The sequence below is a fragment of the Neopsephotus bourkii genome, unplaced genomic scaffold (assembly GCF_033783945.1).
Source record: "Neopsephotus bourkii isolate Nb327-2 ecotype Australia unplaced genomic scaffold, CSIRO-AGI_Nbou_v1 NB_838, whole genome shotgun sequence".
In the NCBI taxonomy this organism is placed as follows: domain Eukaryota; kingdom Metazoa; phylum Chordata; class Aves; order Psittaciformes; family Psittacidae; genus Neopsephotus; species Neopsephotus bourkii.
Window position 1 is genome coordinate 1,686,065 of NW_026901334.1, and position 24,226 is coordinate 1,710,290.

The 24,226-nt window shown below is 49.3% G+C and overlaps 1 protein-coding gene and 1 long non-coding RNA gene across 3 annotated transcripts; one reads left to right on the forward strand and one right to left on the reverse strand.

Annotated features, from left to right (window-relative positions):
• Positions 1–1,050: 1,050 nt before the first annotated feature.
• ATCAY (ATCAY kinesin light chain interacting caytaxin) lies at positions 1,051–14,107 on the forward strand. 2 transcript variants are annotated; one of them, XM_061355929.1, is made up of 13 exons: positions 1,051–1,447; positions 2,785–2,914; positions 7,211–7,275; positions 7,590–7,811; positions 8,876–9,061; positions 9,730–9,832; positions 10,368–10,499; positions 10,905–10,991; positions 11,497–11,595; positions 11,841–11,876; positions 12,573–12,608; positions 13,342–13,377; positions 13,924–14,107. In XM_061355929.1, exons 2-13 carry the CDS (start codon positions 2,838–2,840, stop codon positions 13,931–13,933), a joined length of 1,089 nt encoding a protein of 362 aa, XP_061211913.1. In that variant the 5' UTR covers positions 1,051–1,447; positions 2,785–2,837; the 3' UTR covers positions 13,934–14,107. The 2 variants fall into 2 exon arrangements, with proteins under 2 accessions (XP_061211913.1, XP_061211914.1); XM_061355930.1 differs by having other exon boundaries at positions 13,345–13,377.
• LOC133213604 (uncharacterized) lies at positions 1,441–2,863 on the reverse strand. Its single transcript, XR_009725845.1, has 3 exons — positions 2,740–2,863; positions 2,161–2,386; positions 1,441–2,073 (listed from the first exon to the last, which is right to left on the reverse strand). It is a non-coding gene; the product is annotated as an uncharacterized LOC133213604 (long non-coding RNA).
• Positions 14,108–24,226: the final 10,119 nt, after the last annotated feature.

A 24,226-nucleotide genomic window follows, 5' to 3' on the forward strand; every position in this document is an offset into this window, starting at 1 on the left:
ACTCACAGAATTAACCATCAAATCCCAGCCTGGTTTGTGTTGGAGGGAGCCTTAAAGCTCCCCCAGCTCCAACCCCTGCCACAGGCAGGGACCCCTTCCACTGGAGCAGCTTGCTCCAAGCCCCTGTGTCCAACCTGGCCTTGAGCACTGCCAGGGATGGGGCAGCCACAGCTTCTCTGGGCACCCTGTGCCAGCGCCTCAGCACCCTCACAGGGAAGAGCTTCTGCCTAAGAGCTCAGCTCAGTCTCCCCTCGGGCAGGTTCAAGCCATTCCCCTTGGCCTGTCCCTACAGCCCCATGCTGAGACTGCAGAAGGGGGCAGAAGACAAACCTTTACACTTCTGTCCCTGGGGGTCACCACTAAAGCAGGAGTTACCTTCATCTCTGTACAGCGGGAAGCACAGAGCCTGCACGATGTGAATGTGGGAGGGAATTTGACAGCAGGCATCAAACTGACCTGCGTCTGCCTGTGGCTGGGTTGAGGCTTTGGTCCAAGCTGGAAGAAAGGGTTGGATGGAGCCCAGGAACCAGAAGGCAGGTGAAAATCACTGCTGCTTCGTTCACTTTTAGATTTGCAAAGGAACCAGCAATGGTCTCGGGCTCTGATGCAGTTACAGACTCTCTGGAAGAGAAGCTGACACCCCAGCACAAGGAGGACTCTCTGTCAGGTCTGTGCAGCCAGAAGTGAGACCAGTGCCTGAGGTTCAGGTACAAATGAGCTTTGCATATGCAAGGCAAAATGGACCATTAAATCCTGCACCCTACCACAGGCTGAGGCCACCTTTCACTTTCTAAGTGAATGATGCACTGTATTAAAAAGCCCTTCCCTTCCCAGCCACCCCTCTCCAGCTCCCACCTCCTCCAGGGCTAGATCCTGCTGGATGATGGGCATCCCTCGCTCCCACTGAAAGCAGCAAGGAGGCTGCTCAGCCCCGGCAGCATCATTCATCTGGAGGAAGAGTGTAGGGAGATATTTGGTACCTTGCAGCCAATTGGTGGAGCGGTGACACTGGAAGGGGGGTGCTTTCAGCTCCTCTCTCCTCCCATCCTCCATAGCACCCCCCTCCCTGCCAGCACCACCACCGCCATCCTCCTCACACACAAAAGCAATTGGCTGCTTTAGAGCTGAGGCTTAGCCAGCTGCAAGCAGAACGCAATAATCAGCTACCTTGGAAGGGAGGGAGGCAGCAGAGGAAGCAGCAGCCATGGAAGAATACAAATAACTGCCCTCAATTCACCCCCCTGCAGCAAATCCGAGTCACCAAGCAAGGAGTGCTGTGAGAAAGGCCGACCTAGATGCATCCCCACACTGCTCCGCTGGGAAAGCCGCACACGTCTGCGTCCGGATCCAGGCGCTGGACCTCCTGAGCAGCCCGTCTCCATCGGGAGGAATGCCTACCCGGGATACAGGCAGGATCTCCTTTGTTCCTCACTAGCCACAGGCACTGGTGAGTACAGCATCATCTGGGCTTCCATGCTGCTGGGTGATGTCTGATACTGAGAAACATCCCACTCCAGCCTGGGATTTGCTTCATACCTTTCCTTTCTCTTCCTCCCTCCATGATGCGTGCAGGGTTAGCAGAAAGCAGATGACAGCAGTGGGGAGGAGGGAGGGAAGGTGGGGTCTCAGCCCCCAGGTATCTCCTTTGACTGCATGCAGAGCAAGCAAAAATGGAGGCATGTGTGACAGTGGCATGGGCATCGCATGCCGCCCAGCGTAAGGACAGGATGCAGAATGTGTGTGCTGGGATGGGCTCAGAGCTGCCACGCTCCCAGCAGCTCTTTGCTCTGATCCCAGTCTCTGCCAGTGCCTGTCATAAAGGCGGATGCTGGATTTACTCAGGCCTCTACATTCCTTTAAAGCAGATACACACAAACAGATTTATCTCCCTCCAGATCATCACCAGCAACATCCCCTGTAAAGACAAGCCTCCAAAGGAAGCAGAAAAGGCACCGGCTCTCTAGAAAAGCCTCACAGCAATGGGTCAGGCTTTGCTAGATGCTGATTTCCATGGCAGTGGGGGACAGACAGAGCAGCCCCATCCACTTGGGAAATCACCCTGGGTCCCTTATCCTAAAAAGAATACATTATTATCCAGCCAGAACCTGGATATATTTACAGTGCAAAAGCTGAGTGCAGGAAGAACATTTCAGAGCTGACCTGCAGTGGGATAATGCACATTCCCAACATAGGAGCTGGTTTCACATCAGCGTGTTCTGTACAGGATAAGGCCTGACCTTGTCCCCTCCAGACTCAGCCACAGCAGCATCCAGTGTACCTGCTCTCTCCGACCAGAGCTGGTCCTCAGCCCTCAGCCCCATTTCTCTCAGGGCGCAGGGACAAGCGTGGGGATGGAGAACGAACCAGGAGCAGCAGTCGGGGATTGCTCTGCAAAACCCAAACCCAAAGCCATTAACTTCTACCCAAGCCAGCTAAATGGTGCTTCTGCCAACCCAGCCTCCAGGCAGCCTGGGAGGGGCAAGTTCCTCTCTTCCCTTTCTGCCACACTTCAGAGGTGCTGTTTATGTTGAGGTTAGTATTGGAAGAGCAGCAGCAAGGGGAGAATGGGTGGACATGAGCCCAGAGAGTGTTGATTCCCAGGGAGACGAGCTAAGGCCACAACAGCAGAGATACACCTACTGCCTCAGGCCAGGGCCAGCCTCACCTCCTTGCCCAAAGCATGAAGTAGCCACAAGTCCCCTTACCCTTCCTGCTCTGTGGGGCAGGGTGTCAGCATACCTGCTCTGAAGGGTTTGGTGCCAACCTCTGCCTTCCACCTTCCAGCCCAAGCCCTTCCTCAAGGGACCTGCTGTGCAGCCAGCCCCTCTCTGAGCACCATGGGGACCACAGAGGCCACGTTGCGGATGGAAAACGTGGATGTGAAGGAAGAGTGGCAAGATGAGGACTTCCCAAGGTTTGTTCCCTGCCAAAAAAGTCAAGGAGAATTTGATTTCTTCCTGTAAGAAACCTGCAGGGTGTGGAGCATGCAGGGCCCTCCCACCAGAGGCAACAGGAGTCTGAACTCCAACAGGGCAGCTCTGGCCAGAGAACAGAGCTTTTATAGCAAGGCTGCTCTGAATGCTTGGTAGTTCTGGGAGGCTTCTGGCAACCCTCTGTGAGCACACCAAGTAGAGGGTAAGGAGCTGGTATGGAGTACAGGGAGATTAGTAAGGATGCATATAGGGATGGATGGATGGATGGATGGATGGATGGATGGATGGATGCACATGGGGGTGGATGGATGGACTCCTTCCCAGTCTCTGAATCAAGCAGTATCTCCCCAGACAGAGCAGTGGCTGCTTTGCTAGGAATACACCACAGGAAGCAGAGTCATTGGGATGCAATGACCATGGGCACTGACAGGCAGAACCTGAATGGTTTCAAACCTTGTAAGAGATGATGTGTGGGTGACAGAAGGTGCCAAAGTGCCATCTTTCACCTTCACAGATGCTTTGTTAATAGTATGGAATATCAAAGAGAGCATCCCTGTACGCTCAGCGTGCCCTCAACTGCCAACAGCCACCCAAAGGGTGCATCTGCCTGGTGCTGCCCCACGCATCCAGCACTGGCCAACACCAACCCCTCCTGCAGCTGGGGTCTGTGTTGCTGAGGGGCTTTTCAGGGCTGTGTCTCCCTGTCCCAGCTGCAGCTGAGCTCCGTGAGCAGCCCACAGAGCTGCTGTATGCCCAGACAGAGGCACAGTGTGCTCTGCGGGGGGGCACACACAGCCCCTGCCCTCCGAGAAAGGGGCTCCTGTTCCCCTTGGCACCGCAGATGAGCCTGGCTCTGTTCACCCTGGCTCCAGCTGCAGCACTGATCTGAGCACCTCTGTCTGCCAGCACAGCACGCGGCTCGTGGGACACGGCTCATCCTTCCGCTGGCCAGAGATGGGCTCAGCCAAGGCCTTGGGTTCCTCGGATGGGTTCCTTGGTTTTCTTTCCTCTGAGAGCTGAGCTTTGGGCTGATGGAGCTCTGCCAACCTGAGGCTCCCCCAGAGCACTGTGCTGACAAGCTTCCAATTGAGTAGAAGGGAAAGTGAGGTACAGAAGGGAAAGCATTGACTCAAAGCTCCCCAAAGGGCTATGGAAGTGTTTAAGTCCAGGTTGGACACAGGGGCTTGGAGCAACCTGCTCTAATGGAAGGTGTCCCTGCCCATGGCAGGGGGTTGGAACTGGAGGAGCTTTAAGGTCCCTTCAACCCAAAGCAGTCTGGGATTCAATGATAAAATCTAGGCCCAAGCCAGTCTAGCACCCAGACACCCAGGCACTAACCCACACCATCACCTTGGAGCAGGAGCTCACAGGCTCTGTTTCACACTTGCCCTGCAAGCAGCAAACTGACCCCAGCCACAGTCAAGCCTTCAGGGGCATCTCTTCTGCAGAGCCCTCAGCACCATCTAATACAGGCAGCATCGCTCCCACCCAGCAAACAAAGCACAGGGGGAGGCAAAGGGATGTCACCAAGGCTGGGTGGCAAGGTCCCCAGCCTGCTGATGGGCTGCTGCAGAGGGTTTAAATCAGGGATGATGCAAGTGCAATAGGGCCCAACCAGACAGGAGGCAAACGAGTGGCTGCAGCTGTGTTTAGCTAGCACTGGAAATAAAGAAATGATCATTTTCAAGACACTTCCCCCCCAGAAGTATTAAAATAATAGGGCAGAAGCTGCTGCATGTGGGACAGAGCTCTCCAGCAGATGATTTGCTGCATAGCTATTTTTGCTTAGCTGTGATTAACCAATCTTGCCACAGAAGAAAAAAAGACCCAGCCGTATCCTAGACAAAGCTCAGGGCTGGGAAAAGTGAATTGAGCCGCTCACTAAGGACACTCGGTGACATCCCCGTCCCCCGGGGAGAAGCGGATGCGCTGCACAAGCTCCAAGGTGCAGCGCCAGGCACTGAGCGAGCGGGGAGGAAAGGGTCCTGCTGCTCCCGGAAGGGTTCAGTGTCTCAGCCGCTTGTGCATCGCGGTCCTGCGCTGATGCTGTAGCTGCCGCGGGGCGGATGCAGGAGCATGCTCACTCCATCAGCATCCCGCGGCTCACGGGCACTCACGGCTCGGGCTCGTTGGGGCCCGAGAGAAGGTGCTTAGAGAAGGAAAGTGGGAGCAGGAAGGAAAATGGTGGCACCCGGCGCGTAGGGAACCTGCTTCCTTCAGAGCATCTGGGGCTGGCTGCGTTTGGGAGGAGGATTTACCCGAGAGACTGGGAGGTGGTGAGCTGAGCCCCCTGGGGAAGGTAAGAAAAGCCTTTTCTTCACCCCTGACTTTAGAATTGCTTTCCTTAAATGAACCCTAGCCCTGGAGCACAGAGTGCCCGACTGCAGCACGTACTCAGGTCCGGCTGGGCCTGGTCCCCTTGTGATGCTCTATCCTCAAGTTGTGCCAGGCACAGCTCACAGACAAACAAGCAGCCAGGCCCCCTGCAGACAAAAGCAAAAGGGAGGAGGAGGAGCTGGAGAGGGGCAGAGGGACCTTTCTGGGTGTTCAGGAATATTGTGGCAGCCCACGGGGTCTGGGTGCTGCACAAGCAAGGAGCAAGCGCCTTTGATCAGGCCTTCAACCCTCATAAATATACAATAACCAGCTAGGAGAGGATTATCCCTTAATCTAAATATTTATAGGGTTTAATTTGGCTGGTGGCTCTGGTGTGATGCCAGCACAAAGAGGAGCTGTTGTAGGGCAGAGCCTGTGGATGCAGAGGTACTGGGCTCCATCACCCCTGGACCCCAGCCCTGTGCACAGCCCCATCCCTTTGGGTGCTGTCCTCAGACTGGTGGGTACCCCCCTGTCCCAGCACCCAGGATTTCATGCCTGGGGGCACGAGCTCTTCCCCCCTTGAGGTGGAGCTTCCAGCAAGGGGCAGGTGAAACAAGGACAGCTCAGAAGGCCCCTTTTAAACAGACCTTTGAGAACATGAACTTGTCTGGGGGTTGGTGGGGTTTGGTCACCAGGGAACAGGCACAAGGCCCAGCTCAAATGAAGGGGAAAAGTGTGCAGGAGGTGTCCAGCTCAGGGTGGCAGTGATGCTCAGCCACCAGCCAGGGTTCCTGGCTGCAGTACTGGGGGCCATATCCTGACTTTACTTGCTCCTGACCAAGACTGGGGTAACTTCATCAACTTCCAGAGGGTGACAGCCACATAATGAGATTGGGCATTAGCATCTGTACAGGAAAGTCAACTTTAAATGAATTGGTGCTTCCAGCCTCTAGCTGGAGACATGGGGATTGGTACCCTCCTTCACAGGAGCCAAGTACAAGCTGCAGATCCTGATCTCTGCCATGGAACCCAGGAAGGGAGCAGTGGGTCAGCCTTTGGGTCCAAAATAAGGTTTGAGTGCTGGTACCTGCATCTTAGCTCAGGATGAACCTGCTTCCAACCCTTGGCAGGGTTTGGGTGTCACCGTCAGCTCTTGTCAGATGAGGCTGAGGTGACAATTCTGGGATCACAACTGAGATTTGACCCTTGTGTTGAACACTGACTGCCTTAGAGCAAAGGTGCTCTCTCTTGACCTGCCTCCTGGGAGAGGTGGTTGTGTTTGGATGGAGTTCTCTGCTGCAGCCAGGGCCTGTGACATAAAGCAGGATGCACTTCACAAAGCCATTAGAGGAGAGCACAAAGTGCTCTTGTGCTCAGCATCCAGCTCTAGTTCAGCTGCTGCTGGGATCAAAGCATCCCTCCCTGGGCTTAGGAACAGCTGAATTCCGGCTGTCTGGACAGCCCACTGCATTGCCTACACTGTGCTGGGAACAGGAGCACAGACAACTGCAGAAGATGCTCCCTGGTTCCCCTGATGAGGTGCCCTAGAGCTTGCCACTGCCTCTCAGACTTCTGATGGAGATAAAAATGGGGGTGATATGGAGAAAGTGAGGATGCTACTAGGCTCATCGGGGAACAGGATTTGTTCCCTTGTCCCTGGCTGGGTTTTCAAGCCTCTTGGCTGAATGGCAGCAGGAGGGATGCATTGGTGGGATGGCTTGGAGGTTACCAGGGATTGCACAGGACTCCAGGCAGAGAGCACAGTTGCTGGGCTGCTCTTGGGCAGTGTCCCTCAGGCTGAGCTGTCAGGCAGAAGTGAAGGGGCAGAGCACACAGAGGGCTGCATGGTTTCCCCTGATGTCCCCACTTCTCTGCACTGGCTGCCATGGAGGGCCTTTCTCCCTAACATTATGTGTTACCTCCTGTCTTTTGACCTCCACATCTCGGCTTGCCTGCAGACCTCTCCCGGAGGAGACGGGGATGGAGTCACTGGGCAGCCCTATGGAAGATGAGAACACATCCTGTAAGTACCAGCTTGCAGTTAGGGCAGAAGCCAGTTCCCTTGGAGTATCCACCAAAATTCCCATGTGGGAGATGAAACCAGCAGAGATTTGGATTTGCTAATCTTTCACAAGGAGCCGGGGGAGGAGGAAGGTGTCTTGGAAGTGTGGGTACTTTTACCCACCCATACCTGTAGGTGTCCAGTAGTGCCCAGCTCTGATCCACCACCCTTAGCTTCCAAGACCATAGCCTGCAATGTGATAGTGACAGCAGCATGTCTTGCACTCAGGGTACAGCAGGAGGACAACCTGTCAGTTATTTTCCTTTTAACTCCAGCTCCCCCCAATACTTTAAACTTTAACGGGGCGCATCGTAAGCGGAAGACACTTGTTGCACCTGAAATCAACATTTCCCTGGACCAGAGTGAAGGCTCCATTCTCTCCGATGACTTCCTGGACACACCGGATGACCTGGACATTAATGTGGATGATATCGAAACTCCTGACGAGACAGATTCCCTCGAATTCCTAGGGAATGGGAACGAACTGGAATGGGAAGGTAAAAAGCTGGTTCTGGGTGAACGTCTGCAGGGGCTGGGGCTTTTTTCAACCTCATTTTAAGCACTTTTGACACTACCCTTCACCAGCAGCTGAGGACCGACTTCCACAGCAGCTAAGCACAGCACACACAACCAAGCTCCATCTTCCACACGGTGTCTGCCCCACCAGGACCCCAGCTATAGCCCAGGAGCCTCAGTGCTGCTATCTCAGCACTTCCATCTGGGGATGGGGCAGGCAGAAGTAGTTCAGGGACTTGAAAACATCGGTTTAGCCATAATTCAGGGTATGGCATGGGCTGTGGACACACATCCCCCTCCTGCTGCAGCTGGGCCACCACCCCAGGCTGGAAGTGAACATTCAAACATCTTGATTAGCATGGGCTTCACTAACCTGGCTGATTTTGGCTGAATGGGGCTCAGGAGGGCTCCTGCAGGCAGCTCTGCTGGTAGATCCCAAGACTGATGGCACAGGCAGTGTCCTCTTGAGTCAGTATAGAGCTGAAGGAAGATCTAACAAATAGCCTGGTATTCAACCTGTGACTGCAGGTACTATAAGCAGCAGCATGAGATGTTAAGCTTATTTCTATTACAATTTGGCAATGGAGCAAGGCTGGAACAAAGAAACAAGAGGGGCTTTGGACAGAGGCCCATAGGGACAGGCCAAGGGGAATGGCTTGAACCTGCCCGAGGGGAGACTGAGCTGAGCTCTTAGGCAGAAGCTCTTCCCTGTGAGGGTGCTGAGGCGCTGGCACAGGGTGCCCAGAGAAGCTGTGGCTGCCCCATCCCTGGCAGTGCTCAAGGCCAGGTTGGACACAGGGGCTTGGAGCAAGCTGCTCCAGTGGAAGGGGTCCCTGCCTGTGGCAGGGGTTGGAGCTGGGTGAGCTTTAAGGTCCCTTCCAACCAAGACCATTCTAGATTATTAAGAACCACAGACTTACAGAGGCCAAAGCTGCAGATGAAACAGAGGATCCTGTGGTTGTTACTTGCAGTAACCGCACACCAAAGCTCCCGCAGAGCCTCTCCGTATGTTATATGAAAGGCAGAAATGTTTGTCCCTCTCCAGATGACACTCCTGTGGCCACAGCCAAGAACATGCCAGGGGACAGCGCAGACCTCTTTGGGGATGGTGGCCCAGAAGATGGGAGTGCTACTAACGGGCGGCTCTGGAGGACTGTCATCATTGGGGAGCAGGAGCACCGCATCGACCTCCAGATGATCAAACCCTACATGCGGGTGGTGACACACGGAGGTGAGGAGGAGGAGGACAGCCCGGTCCGGTCCTGCCTTGGTGGCTTTCCTTCCGTTCATCTTGGTCGAGCTGGAGGGGATGCTGGCACTGGTTGTTTTGACTGTCCTTAGGGGGATATTGCTGTTTGGTTTGTGCTGCTGTGTGGCAGAGAAGCACAAAGCACCCAGCTCATGCTAAGAAACACACAGCTGCTGGAGCAATGCTTCAATAAACAAAAGTAGGAATAACGCTGGCTCTGACCAAGAGTGACTATACCCTGACCTTTAGCCTGCATCCCCAGTGATGAAGGGCCTGCAGGTACCTGACCCCTCTGTAGCTCAGCACCTGAGCTGCCTCCAGTGGCACAGCTAAAGGCCAGCACCTCCAGAGAGTGCCCATCCCTGAAATGGAAGCAAATCCCAGCCACAACGCAGGGCAAAGCTCTCAGCTCTGTGCTGTGACACCCACAAATTCCTTCCTCAAATCCCATGTGCATGTTATAGACAAAACCAGGAGCAGGGGCAATTCTAACTGTGTGAGAGGCCTGTAAGAGGTACAGACACTTCCCTGGAGCTCAACAGAGGCACAAAAACCAGCCCAGGCCCAAATTTAGCAATGCATCTTCCCTTCAGCTCTCACATCTTCCCCTGGAAAATGTCACTGATGCTGCCTATGTCTTTCTTTCCCAGGATACTACGGAGAAGGTCTCAATGCCATCATTGTCTTTGCTGCCTGCTACCTGCCAGACAGTAACCTGGCTGATTACCACTACATCATGGAGAATCTCTTCCTGTAAGTGGCTGGTCAAGGTCTGCGAGGGAAGAAGAGGGCAGGGAAGGTAACTGGGGCTCCAATGAAGCAGTTTCCATGTATTCAGTGCATCCCAAACCTCAGCTGGAAATAGTCTGAATCCAGGCCAAAGGTACCCAGGGTGCAGCTGCAGACTGGGGCGAGCATCACTGGGTGAGACACTGTCCAATGAGTCAAAGCATTCAACCATTCAGTGTTAATTATGCCAGTGATGGACTCACAGCCAGGGCAGAGCATATGTGCACAGTGCTGAAGAGCTGGTAGATGCTCTTGCTAGGCAGAACAGTGCAGGGATGTCCATCAGTTCATGCAGTATGAGAACAGTGATCCCAGGGAAATACCCCTGCAGGGAATAATGGAATAGTAATGCTACAGTGGTGCCAGATTCCTGCTCTATTCCAAGGCCTACAAAGAAAGGGTCTGGAGGGCTTTATAGGCAGCACACAGGCACTTAAGGAAGCCTCAGGGACCTTTTTTGAGTCTCATATTCCTGTTCCTTTTGATCACCACCCCACAGGTACGTGATCAGTAGCCTGGAGCTGCTGGTAGCTGAGGACTATATGATTGTGTACCTGAATGGAGCAACACCCCGCAGGAGGATGCCAGGCCTGGGCTGGCTGAAGAAATGCTACCAGATGATAGACAGAAGGTGAGAATCCCATTGGTGTTGCCTCTTCATCCTTCCCAGTCTTCTTCCCTCATCTCTTCTGCTACTGCCTCACAGCCTTCCCAGCCAGTCTGCCTTCCTCCCTCTCCAGATGCTGTGATTCCATCCTGTTACAGATTTCTGACTTACTCCAGGCTCTCTGCATCACCCTCTTGCCCTCACAAGCACCTTCACAGAGCTTAGGCTAATACAGCACCCAAAAGTAAGGCAGTGCTCCTGCAGCCTGCCAGCTCGGAGCTGAAATAAGGTTCCTAAGGCCAAGGGCAGGACTTTTGTCTGGAGACACCCACCTGAGGCTGGTCAGCATCATGACACTTGCTAGTGCCCTGACAAGAGTTTAAGGAAAGGTACTTTGAATCTGAGTTCTGTCCCATGGCTCTTCCACAGGCTGCGTAAAAACCTCAAAGCATTGATAATCGTGCACCCCTCGTGGTTCATCCGGACAGTGCTGGCCATATCCAGACCCTTCATCAGGTAACTGTGCTGTGTTCCCAGTACATAGAACGCGTTCCCAAACTTGGCTGGGTTTGGAGTGAAAGTTTAATCTCACAAAGCAGATCTTAAGCTCACCTTTAACTCGTAGAAACCAAGGTGACTCTGTTTGTGTCTCGTCCTACATCTCCCTGATGCTTCCAAGGCCAACTCTAGAGGCGGTTTTAGGAGATACTGTGGTGGTCTGGATCCAGATCAAAGTTTGTCCTCATGGGTAGTGCATAAAGATTTCCTGGGAAGAGCAGGAATGGTGGTCCTTTTCTCCTCCTATGGATATTGAGAAGCAAGGGTCAAAGAAACGTGAGGTACAGTAATGTGACACCTCACAATTTGTAGTCATTGGCATATCAGCACTGGGAGGAGCTGAGAACATTCAGAATAAGAGGATACACAGATGCAAAGCTCCCCATTTCCATCGGGAAACTTCTGACTTCCTATGGAGAGAATATCAAAACAAGCTCAAACACACTGTCTCTTTCTCTGTCAGTGTGAAGTTCATCAATAAGATCCAGTATGTTCACAGCCTGGAGGAACTGGAGCAACTCATCCCAATGGAGCATGTGCAGATCCCAGACTGTGTCTTACAGTGAGTATCAGAGGGACCCTGGGGCACATGTAGCTCTGAAGAGGAGCAGGACAAAAATGCTGTGTACCAGGATATCGTTGAGTCAGACCCCATGTCCTGGAACCCTATCCTACTCCTGTCCTGGTGCCAAGCAAGAGCCTGCACAATGTGCTGGGTTGCAGTTTCTGTCACCTTCAGAGCAAACATTGCATTTTACTAAAGGTTGTGCCCGCTAACATTTAAAGACTGTTTCCTGTTTGTTGCAGATATGAAGAAGAGAGGATCAAGGCCAGAAAAGAAAGGTAAAATTAAGGCTGTGGGAAGGGGGAAGAGGTGTGGATTCATTTCATAGGTTGTTGTTGCATTCCTTCATCATTATTTGTGCTATAACCAGTCAATTCTGTGTTCCTCCTACCCTGATACCCCACACAGCCTACACTTATTTTCTACTGATTTTCTCAAAGTAAGCAAAAGCTGCAGGGGGGGAGAAGCAGCTTGATTCAGAGGTTATTTATCCATAGATCTGTTCCTCTTAACCCCAGGAGTGCATCGCTCTGAGCATGCCCTGCAGGTGCTAGCAAAGGTCAGCAGAAATCACTCTCTATATGAAACAGCACATTTTCCCCCTGCAAACTGACCTGAAAGTGAGAGCTGGTGCTTAGTTTAAAAGCCACTTCATTCTGCTGAAGTGGCTTCAAGAGGGACATTAGTTGACAGTTTTGTTTCATTTTCTAGACCTGTTCTGTCGTCAGTGATTTTGGTTAGAAGTGCTGGCCATGAACAGTGACAGCAGCTGGCTCTGCTAAAAGCAAGAGGCAATCATGGGCAGAGGCAAGACCAGCTGGGTCAGCACGAGAGTGAGCACACACAGACTGCTTTGGGTTAAAAAGACTTTAAAGCTCACCCAGTTCCAGCTATTGCCCTAGAAATGCCCTGGATAACAGTGTCACACTGCTTGCTTCTAGATGATAGATTTCAAAAGTGATTTGTGTTTACAGGGCAGAAGAGAAACAAGACATGGCGGAGAGGGAAAGGTAACTACTCTCTTTTCTTTATCCTTTACTTACAAAACCAGTCCTTAGTGACACAAGTGGCCTTACTGCTTGGTGGCCTCCCTGCGGAAGCAGGTCTGACCTCTCAGGAGATGCCTGGAGCCAACAGGACATTACTGAAGTGTCTGGGACCTGAGGAAGCCTCTCTTTTCCCTCACCGCTCCCTTTGCCATCGCTTTTGTGGTGTTACTGACCTTCACCTATGCCAACAGATTCCTGACACTGCCTTTTACCTCTGCCAGTGAACCCATTTGGTCATGGAGCAGAGCCAGAGGCACCGGGGATGTTCTCCTGACATTCAGTCATAGCATTTGTGGGGTGGTGCAATGCAGAGGGGCAAAAACTGCTGTGAAGCACATCTTGGCTGTCTGTAAAGGCAAGATATGAGGCTGTAACATTAGATGGGAAGGAAAATTGTAGGGAGGCTTGGGAGACAGTGTCAAAATCCTAGGCCAGGATAATTTGGCCTGGTTTTGGCTCTGCTTCAGGGCGATATAGTGTCTCTTTTTTTATTCTGTCTAACTAGCTCCTGAGGGGGAGCAGTGCATGTTTCTGCTGTTCTCTTCCCATAGAAAAAGAGCTTTGCTAAAAATTGCCAGGGTCTGTTGGCGGAGTCTGAATTGTTCTGAGAAACAAATGGGACCTTGGGGCAAAAAGAGAGGGTGGTTAGTCTGTGGTGGAGGTTCACTTCTTGTCTTGCTGGTTCTCTTCCAAGCAGGCCTGTGCCCCCAGCAGAAGATCAGGAAACCAGGTTTGATTTGTACCTTTCTCTTTTGTTTGGCTCCACATGACAGATTCCATTGCGTTTGTAACCCACTAACAAATGGGAAAGCCAGGACTGGGTTAGGGCCCTCTTCACCCTGGTGCTGCTTACTCAGCACAGAAGAGGCATCACCCACTTTGTGCATGGGGGATGTAAAACACAGAACCTGTTGCTGCCTTCACCCTGCTGTGGCTGCAGCCACAACCACTGTGGCTCATCCCAAAGCATGGGCTGGTCCCAGCTGCAGGAGAAACGCTGCCCCTCAATAAATTACCTGGGGTAGGGTGTGCACGTGGGTATTTATTGCAGAGCTGCCTTCCTCTACCTGGCAGGAACGTTTCCATGGTCAGGAAACATCCTTAGAGAAGAAAGTCCATTAAAGCTATGAATAACATTCTCTTTTCCCCTCATGTGCTTTAGTAGAGGATTACACCCAAACATACAAGTATTTTTGGTTTTTACATAGTGGGAATACCAGCATTTTTACTACAATTTGCTTTCTAAAAATAACTCTGTCTTTCTGTTCCTTCCCAGTATGTCGTGAATCAAAGCAGAGTGGAATGAATGGAGCAGAAGAATGACGCAGCCTGGCAGTCACCCACGAAAATGACCTTTTGGTGTAAGACCTTGTCACCATCTTATTCCCAGTTCTGTAGCTCATGGAGCCTGCCTCCCCCATCTCCGAGATGCAAAGTCCATTAAACTTTTTGGAAACATATTCCTTTAAAAAAAAAAGACAAGAAAAAAAAAAAGAAACAAAGCCACAAAACCAAGCAAGCCAAGAAGAGCACTTTTCAGGACAGGTTCCAGTATGTTTCAGTAATGGTCTGTGGAGAGCTATTAAGTAGTGCAAATAGATACCGTGTTTTCTCTTAGTAAATTAAGAGCATCCTGTAGCCCAGTAGTTGCCAGCCCCAAAAGAGATATATTTTTTGTTTAAATTATAAACCCTTCCTCTAACTTGCTGCTGGCCAGCACTGAGACATTCTGCTTTGAACCCCCGTTCCCTCCATAGAGACGTGGCAACCAGGGACTAGTGAACATGGAATGAGAAGAGTGCATTTCCCTCCTTGCTACAGCCAGTGTGTGTTTCTTCCTGAAGATACCAAGTGCCCACCAGTCAAGGCAGCTCTTCCAGCCTTGACCAGTTAATCCATTGCCAGTTCCTCTTCTGAACTCACACAGAATCATTGCTAGCAGTAAATGCCATGGTTTTTTCCTGGTTTGCTCTGTCTCAGTTTGTAAGGTACTCTGATAACTCTGTGAGTCCCGTATGGTATGGCAGCCTCCACAGAGCTTCTCATGATCATCTTCTCCTGTCAGCACACATACACCAAAAAGGTCTGGTTTTAAGAAGGAGCCTTATGGACAGGGAAGTTTTTCACCCCTTGTCCTTGTATTGATTGATCTCATGACACTGGACAATCATTCACTATTAATACCTCCTATTGCGGAGACAAGCTGCTAAATGTTTGACATTCCCTACTTGCCATCCCTTGCTAATGAGGGGCCTCATCTACTCACATACATACCCAAGGGGAGCATGCTGCAGGTGTGAGGCAGGACACTGTGTCTGGGTTCAGCTCCTCAGCAGCCAGGAGATGCAGACATGACACCGGGATGCTTGAAATCTGTGGTTTGGACTCAGGAGGATTCTGTGAGCAAAGGAGGGAAGAAAATTTAAGAAACTCTTTGGCCAAAAATCATGTGTAAACTCCTGATTTCACCCGAATCTTTCAGCAAGTCTCAAATCATCAGGTAAAGCCCCTTGTGGGTGAAGAATTGCCTATTTCACCACTTAAGGAACAGTTCAAGCCCGGCAAGCCCCAGTTCGTGGCTATTGGGAATCACCACCACTTCACTCTGCTCTGAACTCCCCTGGAGGACAATTCCAGCAAAGCAAGATTTTCCTCAAGATAAGGCTGTCTCCTCTGCATATTTAAAGCTTCTCTTTTTTCCTTTCAGTCACTAAAACTGCTACTGATGAGATCTCCATTTCCCAACTGCTACAAAGGAGCACCAAAGCTGCTTTCTAACTTACTTCTCTTTTGATGTGTTTTTCTCACATATTTCAGTCACAGATGTATTTACTGAGCAGACCTTTGCATGACAAAGCACTGCATCCCCCTGAGAAACTGAAGGTGGTGAAAACCCCATATTCTGTCTCACTGGCATACTACTACTAAGCACCAAGCAAGCACCAATCTCCATAGCTTTCTGGAAACTTCATTCTGAGCCAGTGAATTCTGTGCTACAAGGGAAAAACAGCACTTCAGGGGTTTTGGAGCGTGGGTTTCACGCCAATGACACCTCCCCACAGAAGGAGTTCTGGCCAGAGCTCTCCACGCAGGCAGCAGACATCTGTTCCAAGGCAGAAGCAGCAGTCAGGGACTACCAAACACGAGCGGGCTCAGCCACCCTGCAAAGCTGGGTGTTCCTTTTCACACATGGGCTGTCAGATGGACTAAAGGAACCCACTGAAATAAAGAAAGGACTCTTCCAGTGGAATTAATTTTAGCTCAGAATAGTAACAATCACAAATCTTGTAGAGTAGGAGCACGGGAAGTCACTGTCTCCCACTGATAATGCTTCAACCTAGATTGTCCTTATTTCTTTTAAGTCCATTTTAATGCATTTAGATAAGAAATCGTCTGCTTTCCATGCAAGAATGCAATACAGTTGGACACTGAAAGGGAATTTTACAATTCTATAATGAATAAAGCCAATAGGTCATTTAATAATGTTTTCAAAGTACAATCCCAGAAACCTTTTCTGCATCTGTAATTACTGAACAGGAAAAAAAAATGTTCCCAACGTCATGGAAAAATCCTGCCATTACGGAACACATGGGCATGGGAGATAAGAAACCTCAATTATGTTTAGTCTTGAGACCTGAAGAAACCAACTGCTCCATACCCAGAAGCCACCATGCCAGAGGAATCTGGAGGTTTGGTTTTTCCCAAAGAAAAGACACTGTGTCTGCATTTGCAGAAGAACAACTGCAGAATGAGCAATCCTGAAGGTGAAACTTCCTATTTTTTCTAAGTCATTCCTTCAGGGCAAGGCTAAAAGTTCAGCTTGGAAAAGGGCAGACACCAACTTCATTTCCATACACAAAGGAGGTTGGTTGGTGTTGGAACACCAGAGTCAGTTTGGAAGTTCTTTGAAACCATCTTGCTCTTAAAAGCCCATTGACATTAGAACTTTTGCCATGTATATATCCATATGGTTAAAAACTATAATGAAATAAACTCCATCCTTGTAGCAATACTGCTGTTCTGGCCAGTGTTCCCAGTGTACAGCAGACCTTGCCTCAGAAAAACATCTTGAGAGGATTAATACTTTGATTTACAAATGCACTGTATCCTATCAAACAGCAGGAATTATCAACACCATTTTTCTGGGCTTGGATTTTACCTCTCATGAGCTTTTCTGATGGTGCATCCATAAATAGCCACATTTTAGCTGCAGACAGAATTATTGTACCCCCATAATATTCACAGCAATCACAGTATTGACTCACTGCCTAATTTATGTCAAACTTCAACATTCAGCCAGCGTCAGCCTGAAAAATCACATCTTGAGAACAGAGTAGGAAATACCTTCCCAGCTCCTTGAGGCAGCCACAGGATTTGAGCAGCAAGTGTCGGATTTGTACAGTGAAAATACTTTGTTTAGGAATCATCCTTTTGAATCCCAAGGAAGACCCAGGAAATAAAACTGAGATGCTGCTGTATATTCAGTTGGATAACGAATCCCATCTCCTCTTCACAGCGCTGTGTAAATGTGAGTGGATGTTTAGAGCATACCTCCTTGCAAATTTATCCACCTGTTTTTTTCCAAAGACTATTTGCTTACAGATGTGCAAGCCCACATGGGAGAAAACCTCCGTGGGAAGGGTTTTAAAAGCAGCACATCCTCTATTTGACATGAAAAATCAAAAGAGCTCATGAAATGCTGGTGGCAATAAGCTCAGTTTGGCCTGACAGCAGGTGAAATGACCAGGCAAAATTGCTCTATCTCCAAAAGCACATGTTTTCTCTTTTGTATTTCCATATTTACTGGCAGTCAGAAATACAGCATGCTACTGGTAAAGTGAAGTTTAAAAGTCACCATGACAGTATCACATTGATCCATCTCAGTTTTTTCTCCTGTGTAGTGGGTCCTTTTAACCCAAACCTACATGTAAAAATGTGTGACCTGTCATTTTTCTAAAGTGTTTGTAACTAGGTGGTTTATGCTAGAAGACATAGATTGCTGTTCAGTATGTATTCTTATTTTTGCTTTGTATTATTCCATCAGAATCTGTGGATATACAATTAAAATGAGACTAATCCTTAAGCAAAAATGCATCTGCCTCTTTTTGTCCAGATCTTTTATTTTGATTTTGGTTCCATATGGAAAATACAATGGATTTCTGTGTTTGGATGCTGTTCCCTTGAATAAAGCAGGTCCAAGTCCTCCTTGGCACTTGTGGTGCTGCAAAATGCAAAATCATAGCAGTATCAACAACATTTCTTTCACCACACATTGCATCGAAAGGCCACCAGCATCAGTGGTGTGTCATGAAGGAATCTGTTCAATGCTGACAAAACAGGAGACAGGGAATATTGGTTGTGGAATGCCAAACTTGGCACAAAGCACAGAGAATGCAACCAGCAGGGCTGACAAAGTTCAAAAGCTCATTGTGTGATGACTAGGCCATGCCACATGGAATGGGATTAGCTGCTACCCTACCAAAGCAACAGATTCCCAGTCAGAAGACATGATGTCCTTCCTCAACAGCAAACATACCTTTCCATCACCCTTCACTGTAGTTTTCCATTAGCCACATTACATTCCTCTATCTGACTGATTGAAGGTCTTTATTATTGCTTTCATTTAGCGATCTTAGAAGAATATTCCCTGGAAGAGACAACCTAAAAGGCCTCTGCAGCAAGCTGGCTTCCCTTTCAAAGATAGGCACTGAAAAACCCCAGAATCTTGTCAATATATGAGATTCCATTGTTGGTTCAAGGAGTTTTGGCAGAATGAGAGGGAAAAGTTAAACCTTAAAGAGTGCTCTTGCCACTGCTTAACTCCCCTGTGCTGCAGTGTCCTGCAGTGTGCATGTGCCAGCCTCTGCTGCTGTGCTGTTGGGTGCGTGGCTCCGTGCATCAGGTCTGCTCTGAAGGTACCAGAGAAGGCCTTTGGTGGATGAAGGAGTTGGGACACTTCAGTTTTCTCAACTGGACATGGGATCCAGGGGTATTCAGATTGAGATTTCTTTTAGCCAAGGTGGTGGCACCTGTGATGAAGATCAAGATCAGAACAACAGGTAAAATCTCTGACAAGTTTTCCAGTGGAAGCTTAGACACTATAAATTCTCCATCAAGGACAGAATTTTCATGACTCACTTTCTTTGAATTAGGTGCCTGAATCCCACGTAAACTGCACGCTGCTTTAGGAATCTCACATTTACTCCACCATCAGCTCTAATCTCAAGGCAGAAAAAAACCCCCACAACATCCCCATTTTGTGTGATTTCAAATCATTAAAGAAAAAGCTTGTATTCCCCCCAAAACATACAACCCCTTTCTACCCAGACCTCTCTTCTGCAGTTGGAATGAAAAGTCAGTATCTCCCCACTCCTCAGCACTGAAACCTGAGTTGTGAATGAAACTGTCACCCCAGGGGAAATCTCTTCTACCACATGTGCATTGTGCGCCCATTCTTCCCTTTAAAATGACAGTGGCTCCTGAGTGGAGCAATAGTCAAGAACATGCCAATTACAGCACAGACTTTTCCAAGGTGTTTGCCATCATTGCTAATCACGATATATCACTGATAAAAACAAAGATTCCCATCTTAAAACAATGAGAATCTTCTCCAAAGAGTTCAGCTCAGTACTAGGGATGAGATTGATCATCCCCTAATTTTATCCGTCTGTAGGTTCCTTCTCCAGTCGATGACAGGAGATCATTTCACCTGTCTTAGGATGGGATGAATCACCCTGTGGTGAGGCCTCTCACTCCCCACTGCTAAGAGATGTAGCTAAATATCCAGCTGCACACTGTGCACATGTCCTTCAGGCTGCCAGCTGAATGAATCACAGCCCAGGGGAGGGAAAGAAGTGATAATGCAGGGGAAAAGAGAGAAAGGGATAGAACATTCCTTCTTTTTTTAGCACAGTTCAGTGTTTTGTCACCTTGAGTTAACTCTCCCGGATGTTTGAGACTTTTTGTGCAAGTATCTAACATGACCAAAAGCTGTCTGTTCTCCTGACTAACGCACTACTGGAAATTAACAAGGGAATTCTGAAGAGCTGAACTTTGAGAAGACGTTTGAAGCAGGAAAGAAAGCTAATCCATTCCAGTTCAACTGCAGTTGAGCTTGGTTGGGGTTGTTTTAGTCAAAGAGAACAGCCACAATGGGAAACTCAGCCTCTAGATAGAGGTTAATATTGCCCAAAAATGACCTGTAAGATTTCATACCTGCAATGGGAAAGGATTGGGTGGTATTACCCACACAGAACACAGCTTTGGGAAAAACTAACTGTGAGAGCACTTGAGCTAAGACTGACTGGGCTTGAACATAAAGACTTTGCCTTCCTGTGTCACTGCATCCCTAGAGCATGAGCAGCAGGTTCAGGGAGGGGATCCTGCCCCTCTGCTGCGCTCTGGGAAGACTCCCCCCCTGCAGTCCTGATCCAGCTCTGGGGCAGCAGCACAAGGGGGATGTGGAGCTGTTGGAGCGAGGCCAGAGGAGGCCATCGAGATGCTGCGAGGGCTGGAGCAGCTCTGCTCTGGAGCCAGGCTGAGAGAGCTGGGCTGGGGCAGCCTGGAGAAGAGAAGGCTCCTGAAGGGGAGACCTTAGAGCAGCTCCAGTGCCTAAAGGGGCTGCAGGAAACCTGGAGAGGGGCTTGGGACAAGGGCCTGTAGGGACAGGCCAAGGGGAATGGCTTGAACCTGCCCGAGGGGAGACCGAGCTGAGCTCTTAGGCAGAAGCTCTTCCCTGTGAGGGTGCTGAGGTGCTGGCACAGGGTGCCCAGAGAAGCTGTGGCTGCCCCATCCCTGGCAGTGCTCAAGTGTATACTTGAACTGGCTTCTGCCCAATTTATCTTAGTCTTAACAAAGAAGATGAACATTAAATCTTTAGTAAACATTAGTCTTCTAAAAATAGAGGGCACATTTTCTCTCCCTGATCGAAGCACACTGTTGAATGGTATTTGTACCAGTGACGGGTCAAGTAGATAACGTATCTGCAGGATAAACAAGCCCCAAAACAAGGAAGTTTCAGATGCCCCAAGCATAACTCACTGAGAACTGTGGCTAAAAAAAGCATTTCTGAACACTTGGCATTTGCATGGCCATATTTTCACAGGTTGGGTGAAGTCTGTTGTAGCTGGTAAGTGTAACTGTCACTGCTCATTTCGGACAGTTTTTTTGTTCCTGGGGCAGCAGGCAGCTGAAGTGCTGGTACTCTCCAAATACAGGCAGGGACATGCCACTGCTGGGTCTGAGGCCATTTGGGAATGTGAGCTATGTGGGTGAGCACTGTTTTACTATGGTGGTGTGTGAGTATGAACAGGGGTGAGAGAAAATCCATGGCAGTGGCTTAAAAACAAACCCAGGCCCCAGAGCACTGAAGGACCTTGCAGAAAAGGTTTAAATAATGAGTTTTTACACTGAGGGCTACAGAAATGAGATTTGTGACTCGGAGCTTAAAAAGTAAATCCAAACCCAGCCAAAGCAAAGCAACCACAACTACAAAATGTGCCTCCTGTCCTCCATTCCTCTGCTTTTTAGAAGCAACAAAGTTTGAACATTTTTCATAGATATAATGGGTCCTCACTGTTCTGCAATTCACTGATCCCAAACAACTCAGGCAAGTACTAAAACCTGCTGCTGCTAGCACCACAACCCTTCTTTGTTTGCTATCTGCACTAGAAATGTTTCTTCTGACACATTTTAGGCCAAAACGTCCTTTTTCCAATGAAAAAAAGCCCAGCCTGTGTTTCTGAAGCACACTGGTATCAGTAAATCCCAAGAGGGCAGGACACAGTTTTCACTCCCCTTGAGGATGGCATGTTCCAAAAACATTTGGATCAGCACAACTCTGATGTTTGGGTCAGGAGCAGCCAAGACCAGTGGTTCCTCCTGGCTTTAACTTCAGAGCCTCCTGATTTTTGGCTAGTAGGTAAGGTGAAACATGGTAAAATGAACACTGAGGTTCACCTTTTGCTTTCTGAGCCAAGACACCTTCCCAGCTCATGGACAGGAGAGAAACACAGTGAAGGGCATGAAAAACCTGAGCAGGGAGCTAAGCTGAGGTCAGATTTTCAGTTGGTGTAAACATGCACCACTTCACTTCAGTGCCCAATGATGATTTGCATCAGCTGAAAGACTGACGTGGTGTCTCTCCCCTGGGAATACTGAGCTTAAAGTGATGGGCAGCTGCTGGATGTCTGACTTACTCGAGTCACATCTCCATCAGAATCAAGGATCCAAGCTCCAAATCTCTCTGGAACAAGTATTTTATGTGGTTACCTTGAGAATTAAGCTGAAAGTACAATTTGCAAGTGACATCTCCAGGGAACAAGCAGAGAGTGTTCGAATGTTGACCATAAACAGTAACAATGGAAACACTAGCTCTGGTCTATGCCTTAAACAGACACAATTAAGACAACACATTAGGCTGGAAACAAACATTCACTATAATCCCATTATGAATTTATCAGGCTCTATCTTAAAGTCCTGTCTTGCCTTCAATATCTTCATTGCAAGAAATCCAGAATCTTATGCCTCTGACAGTTAATAACCTTTTCATTGGCAGGACAATGGCTTGAACCTGCCCGAGGGGAGACTGAGCTGAGCTCTGAGGCAGAAGCTCTTCCCTGTGAGGGTGCTGAGGCGCTGGCACAGGGTGCCCAGAGAAGCTGTGGCTGCCCCATCCCTGGCAGTGCTCAAGGCCAGGTTGGACACAGGGGCTTGGAGCAAGCTGCTCCAGTGGAAGGGGTCCCTGCCTGTGGCAGGGGTTGGAACTGGATGAGTTTTAAGGTCACTTCAACCCAAACCATGCCATGGTTCTATGATTATTCATGATTAGCTCATTTTATCAAAGCACTGGCCTTGACCTAACAGCTGATAAGCATGAAGTAGCTTTCTGGGCAAAAGTAACATCTTTTATTAGATCAACTGACATAGCTACAGCGAGACAAACGAGAGTTTAGACCACAAAACACTTCTGCAGGCCTGAAATAGAGGCAGAAAAAATCAAGTTAAACACAGTTTAGGAACAGTTGTTCTGAATTAAAAGTTAATGATGTCAAACAGTTTGAGGAAAAGGTATCCACAAAATACCAGGGATCCAAGTAATGTGTGGGATGATTAAGCCATAGGATACCACATCAGAGGAAAGAGATACTATTAACTGCCAAAGTTAAAACATTCTATAGGCTTCTATGGTCATTGTGTTATTTAGAGACTGTCCTGCCTAATAGAGCTCCAAACCCAGAGTGTATGGGACAGCTTCCCAGCACATCCGCTGCCAGGATGCTCCTTTAGCCAGGGGCAAGCCCTGCACAGCACGTACGTGCTGCACACCCGCCTATCAGCACCAGATCACAGTGCAAGAATCAGCTCTGCAGGCTCCAAAGCAGCAAAGAGGAGGAACAGAACACCACACATCAAGGTATTTGTGTTCCTAAGACTTTTACAATTGCTTTACAAACAAGCATAGGACAAGGAATCCTTGAGTGTGCCTTTTAATGCTTCCATAGACTGATTTTATAAGAAGGAAGAACAGAAGCACACAATGGTTTGGATGGTTTAAGCCCTATCAGACAAGCTATTATTTAAAAACATATACTGTACAATCCACATTGAGCTGAAAAGCCATACAGAACCATGGCCAACTCTGCCTTCACCTAACACCTCTCAAGGCAGCCCTGGTTTTGAAAGCACCTGACACAATTAAAGCCCATTTTCCACAAGGTGTACATGTAGTGAGAGGCTGTCACTTGAGGAAGCAGCCCAGTGTAGTTAGCTTACCTTAAAAAGCACTACCTTAACACGAGTGAACTGCAGAGCTGGAGGCCCTCCAGAAAGCTACTGGCATTTTATGTTATTTATGTATTTATATATTCATTTATTTGTGCCTATGGCCAGAGAATAAAGTGTTTAAGAAACACCTCCTAGAAGTTCTGGAGATATTGGTCCAAATGGATTCAGTCCTCAGCCTCTGCATATCCATTTCTCTGAACAGCTTCCCTGAAAGGAGTAAAAAAGCTCATTTAATTCCTTTACTTTTCCTACCATAAGTTTAGGGAAGCAAAAAAATCTTCCTGGAAGTATTTTAAACAATGAAATTGGGATGGGGGAGAGGACAAAAAGGGGTGATGAAAAACTTCAAGGCAAAAAAATATCGTTTAGTTCCTTTACTTTTCCTGCCATACGTTTAGGGAAGCACAAAACTTCCTGGACGCGTTTTAAACAATGAAATTGGGATGGGAGAGAGGAGAGGGGGGGGGAATGGAGAGGAAGGCTTCAAGGCAAAGGAACCCCAACCCTTTGAACCCTCCCGCACCCCCCAAAGGCACCGCACTGACATTTCCACCCGCCTCAATGACTAAGTTAGGCAAAGCAAGCGCTCGCCCAGGGGTTATTTATAGCGGAGGCGGGCACGGGCACGGCACGGGGGGGTCCCAGGGGGCGGCGGACGGAACAGGTGCCGCGGCAGCGCCTGACCCCGGCGGCGGAGCGCGGCTCATGACGGTCACAGGGCTCCAGCGGCAGCCGGGGCGGGGAGAGGCGGCCCGAGGGGCGGGCGCTGCGGGTGGAACCCTATAAATGAAGGG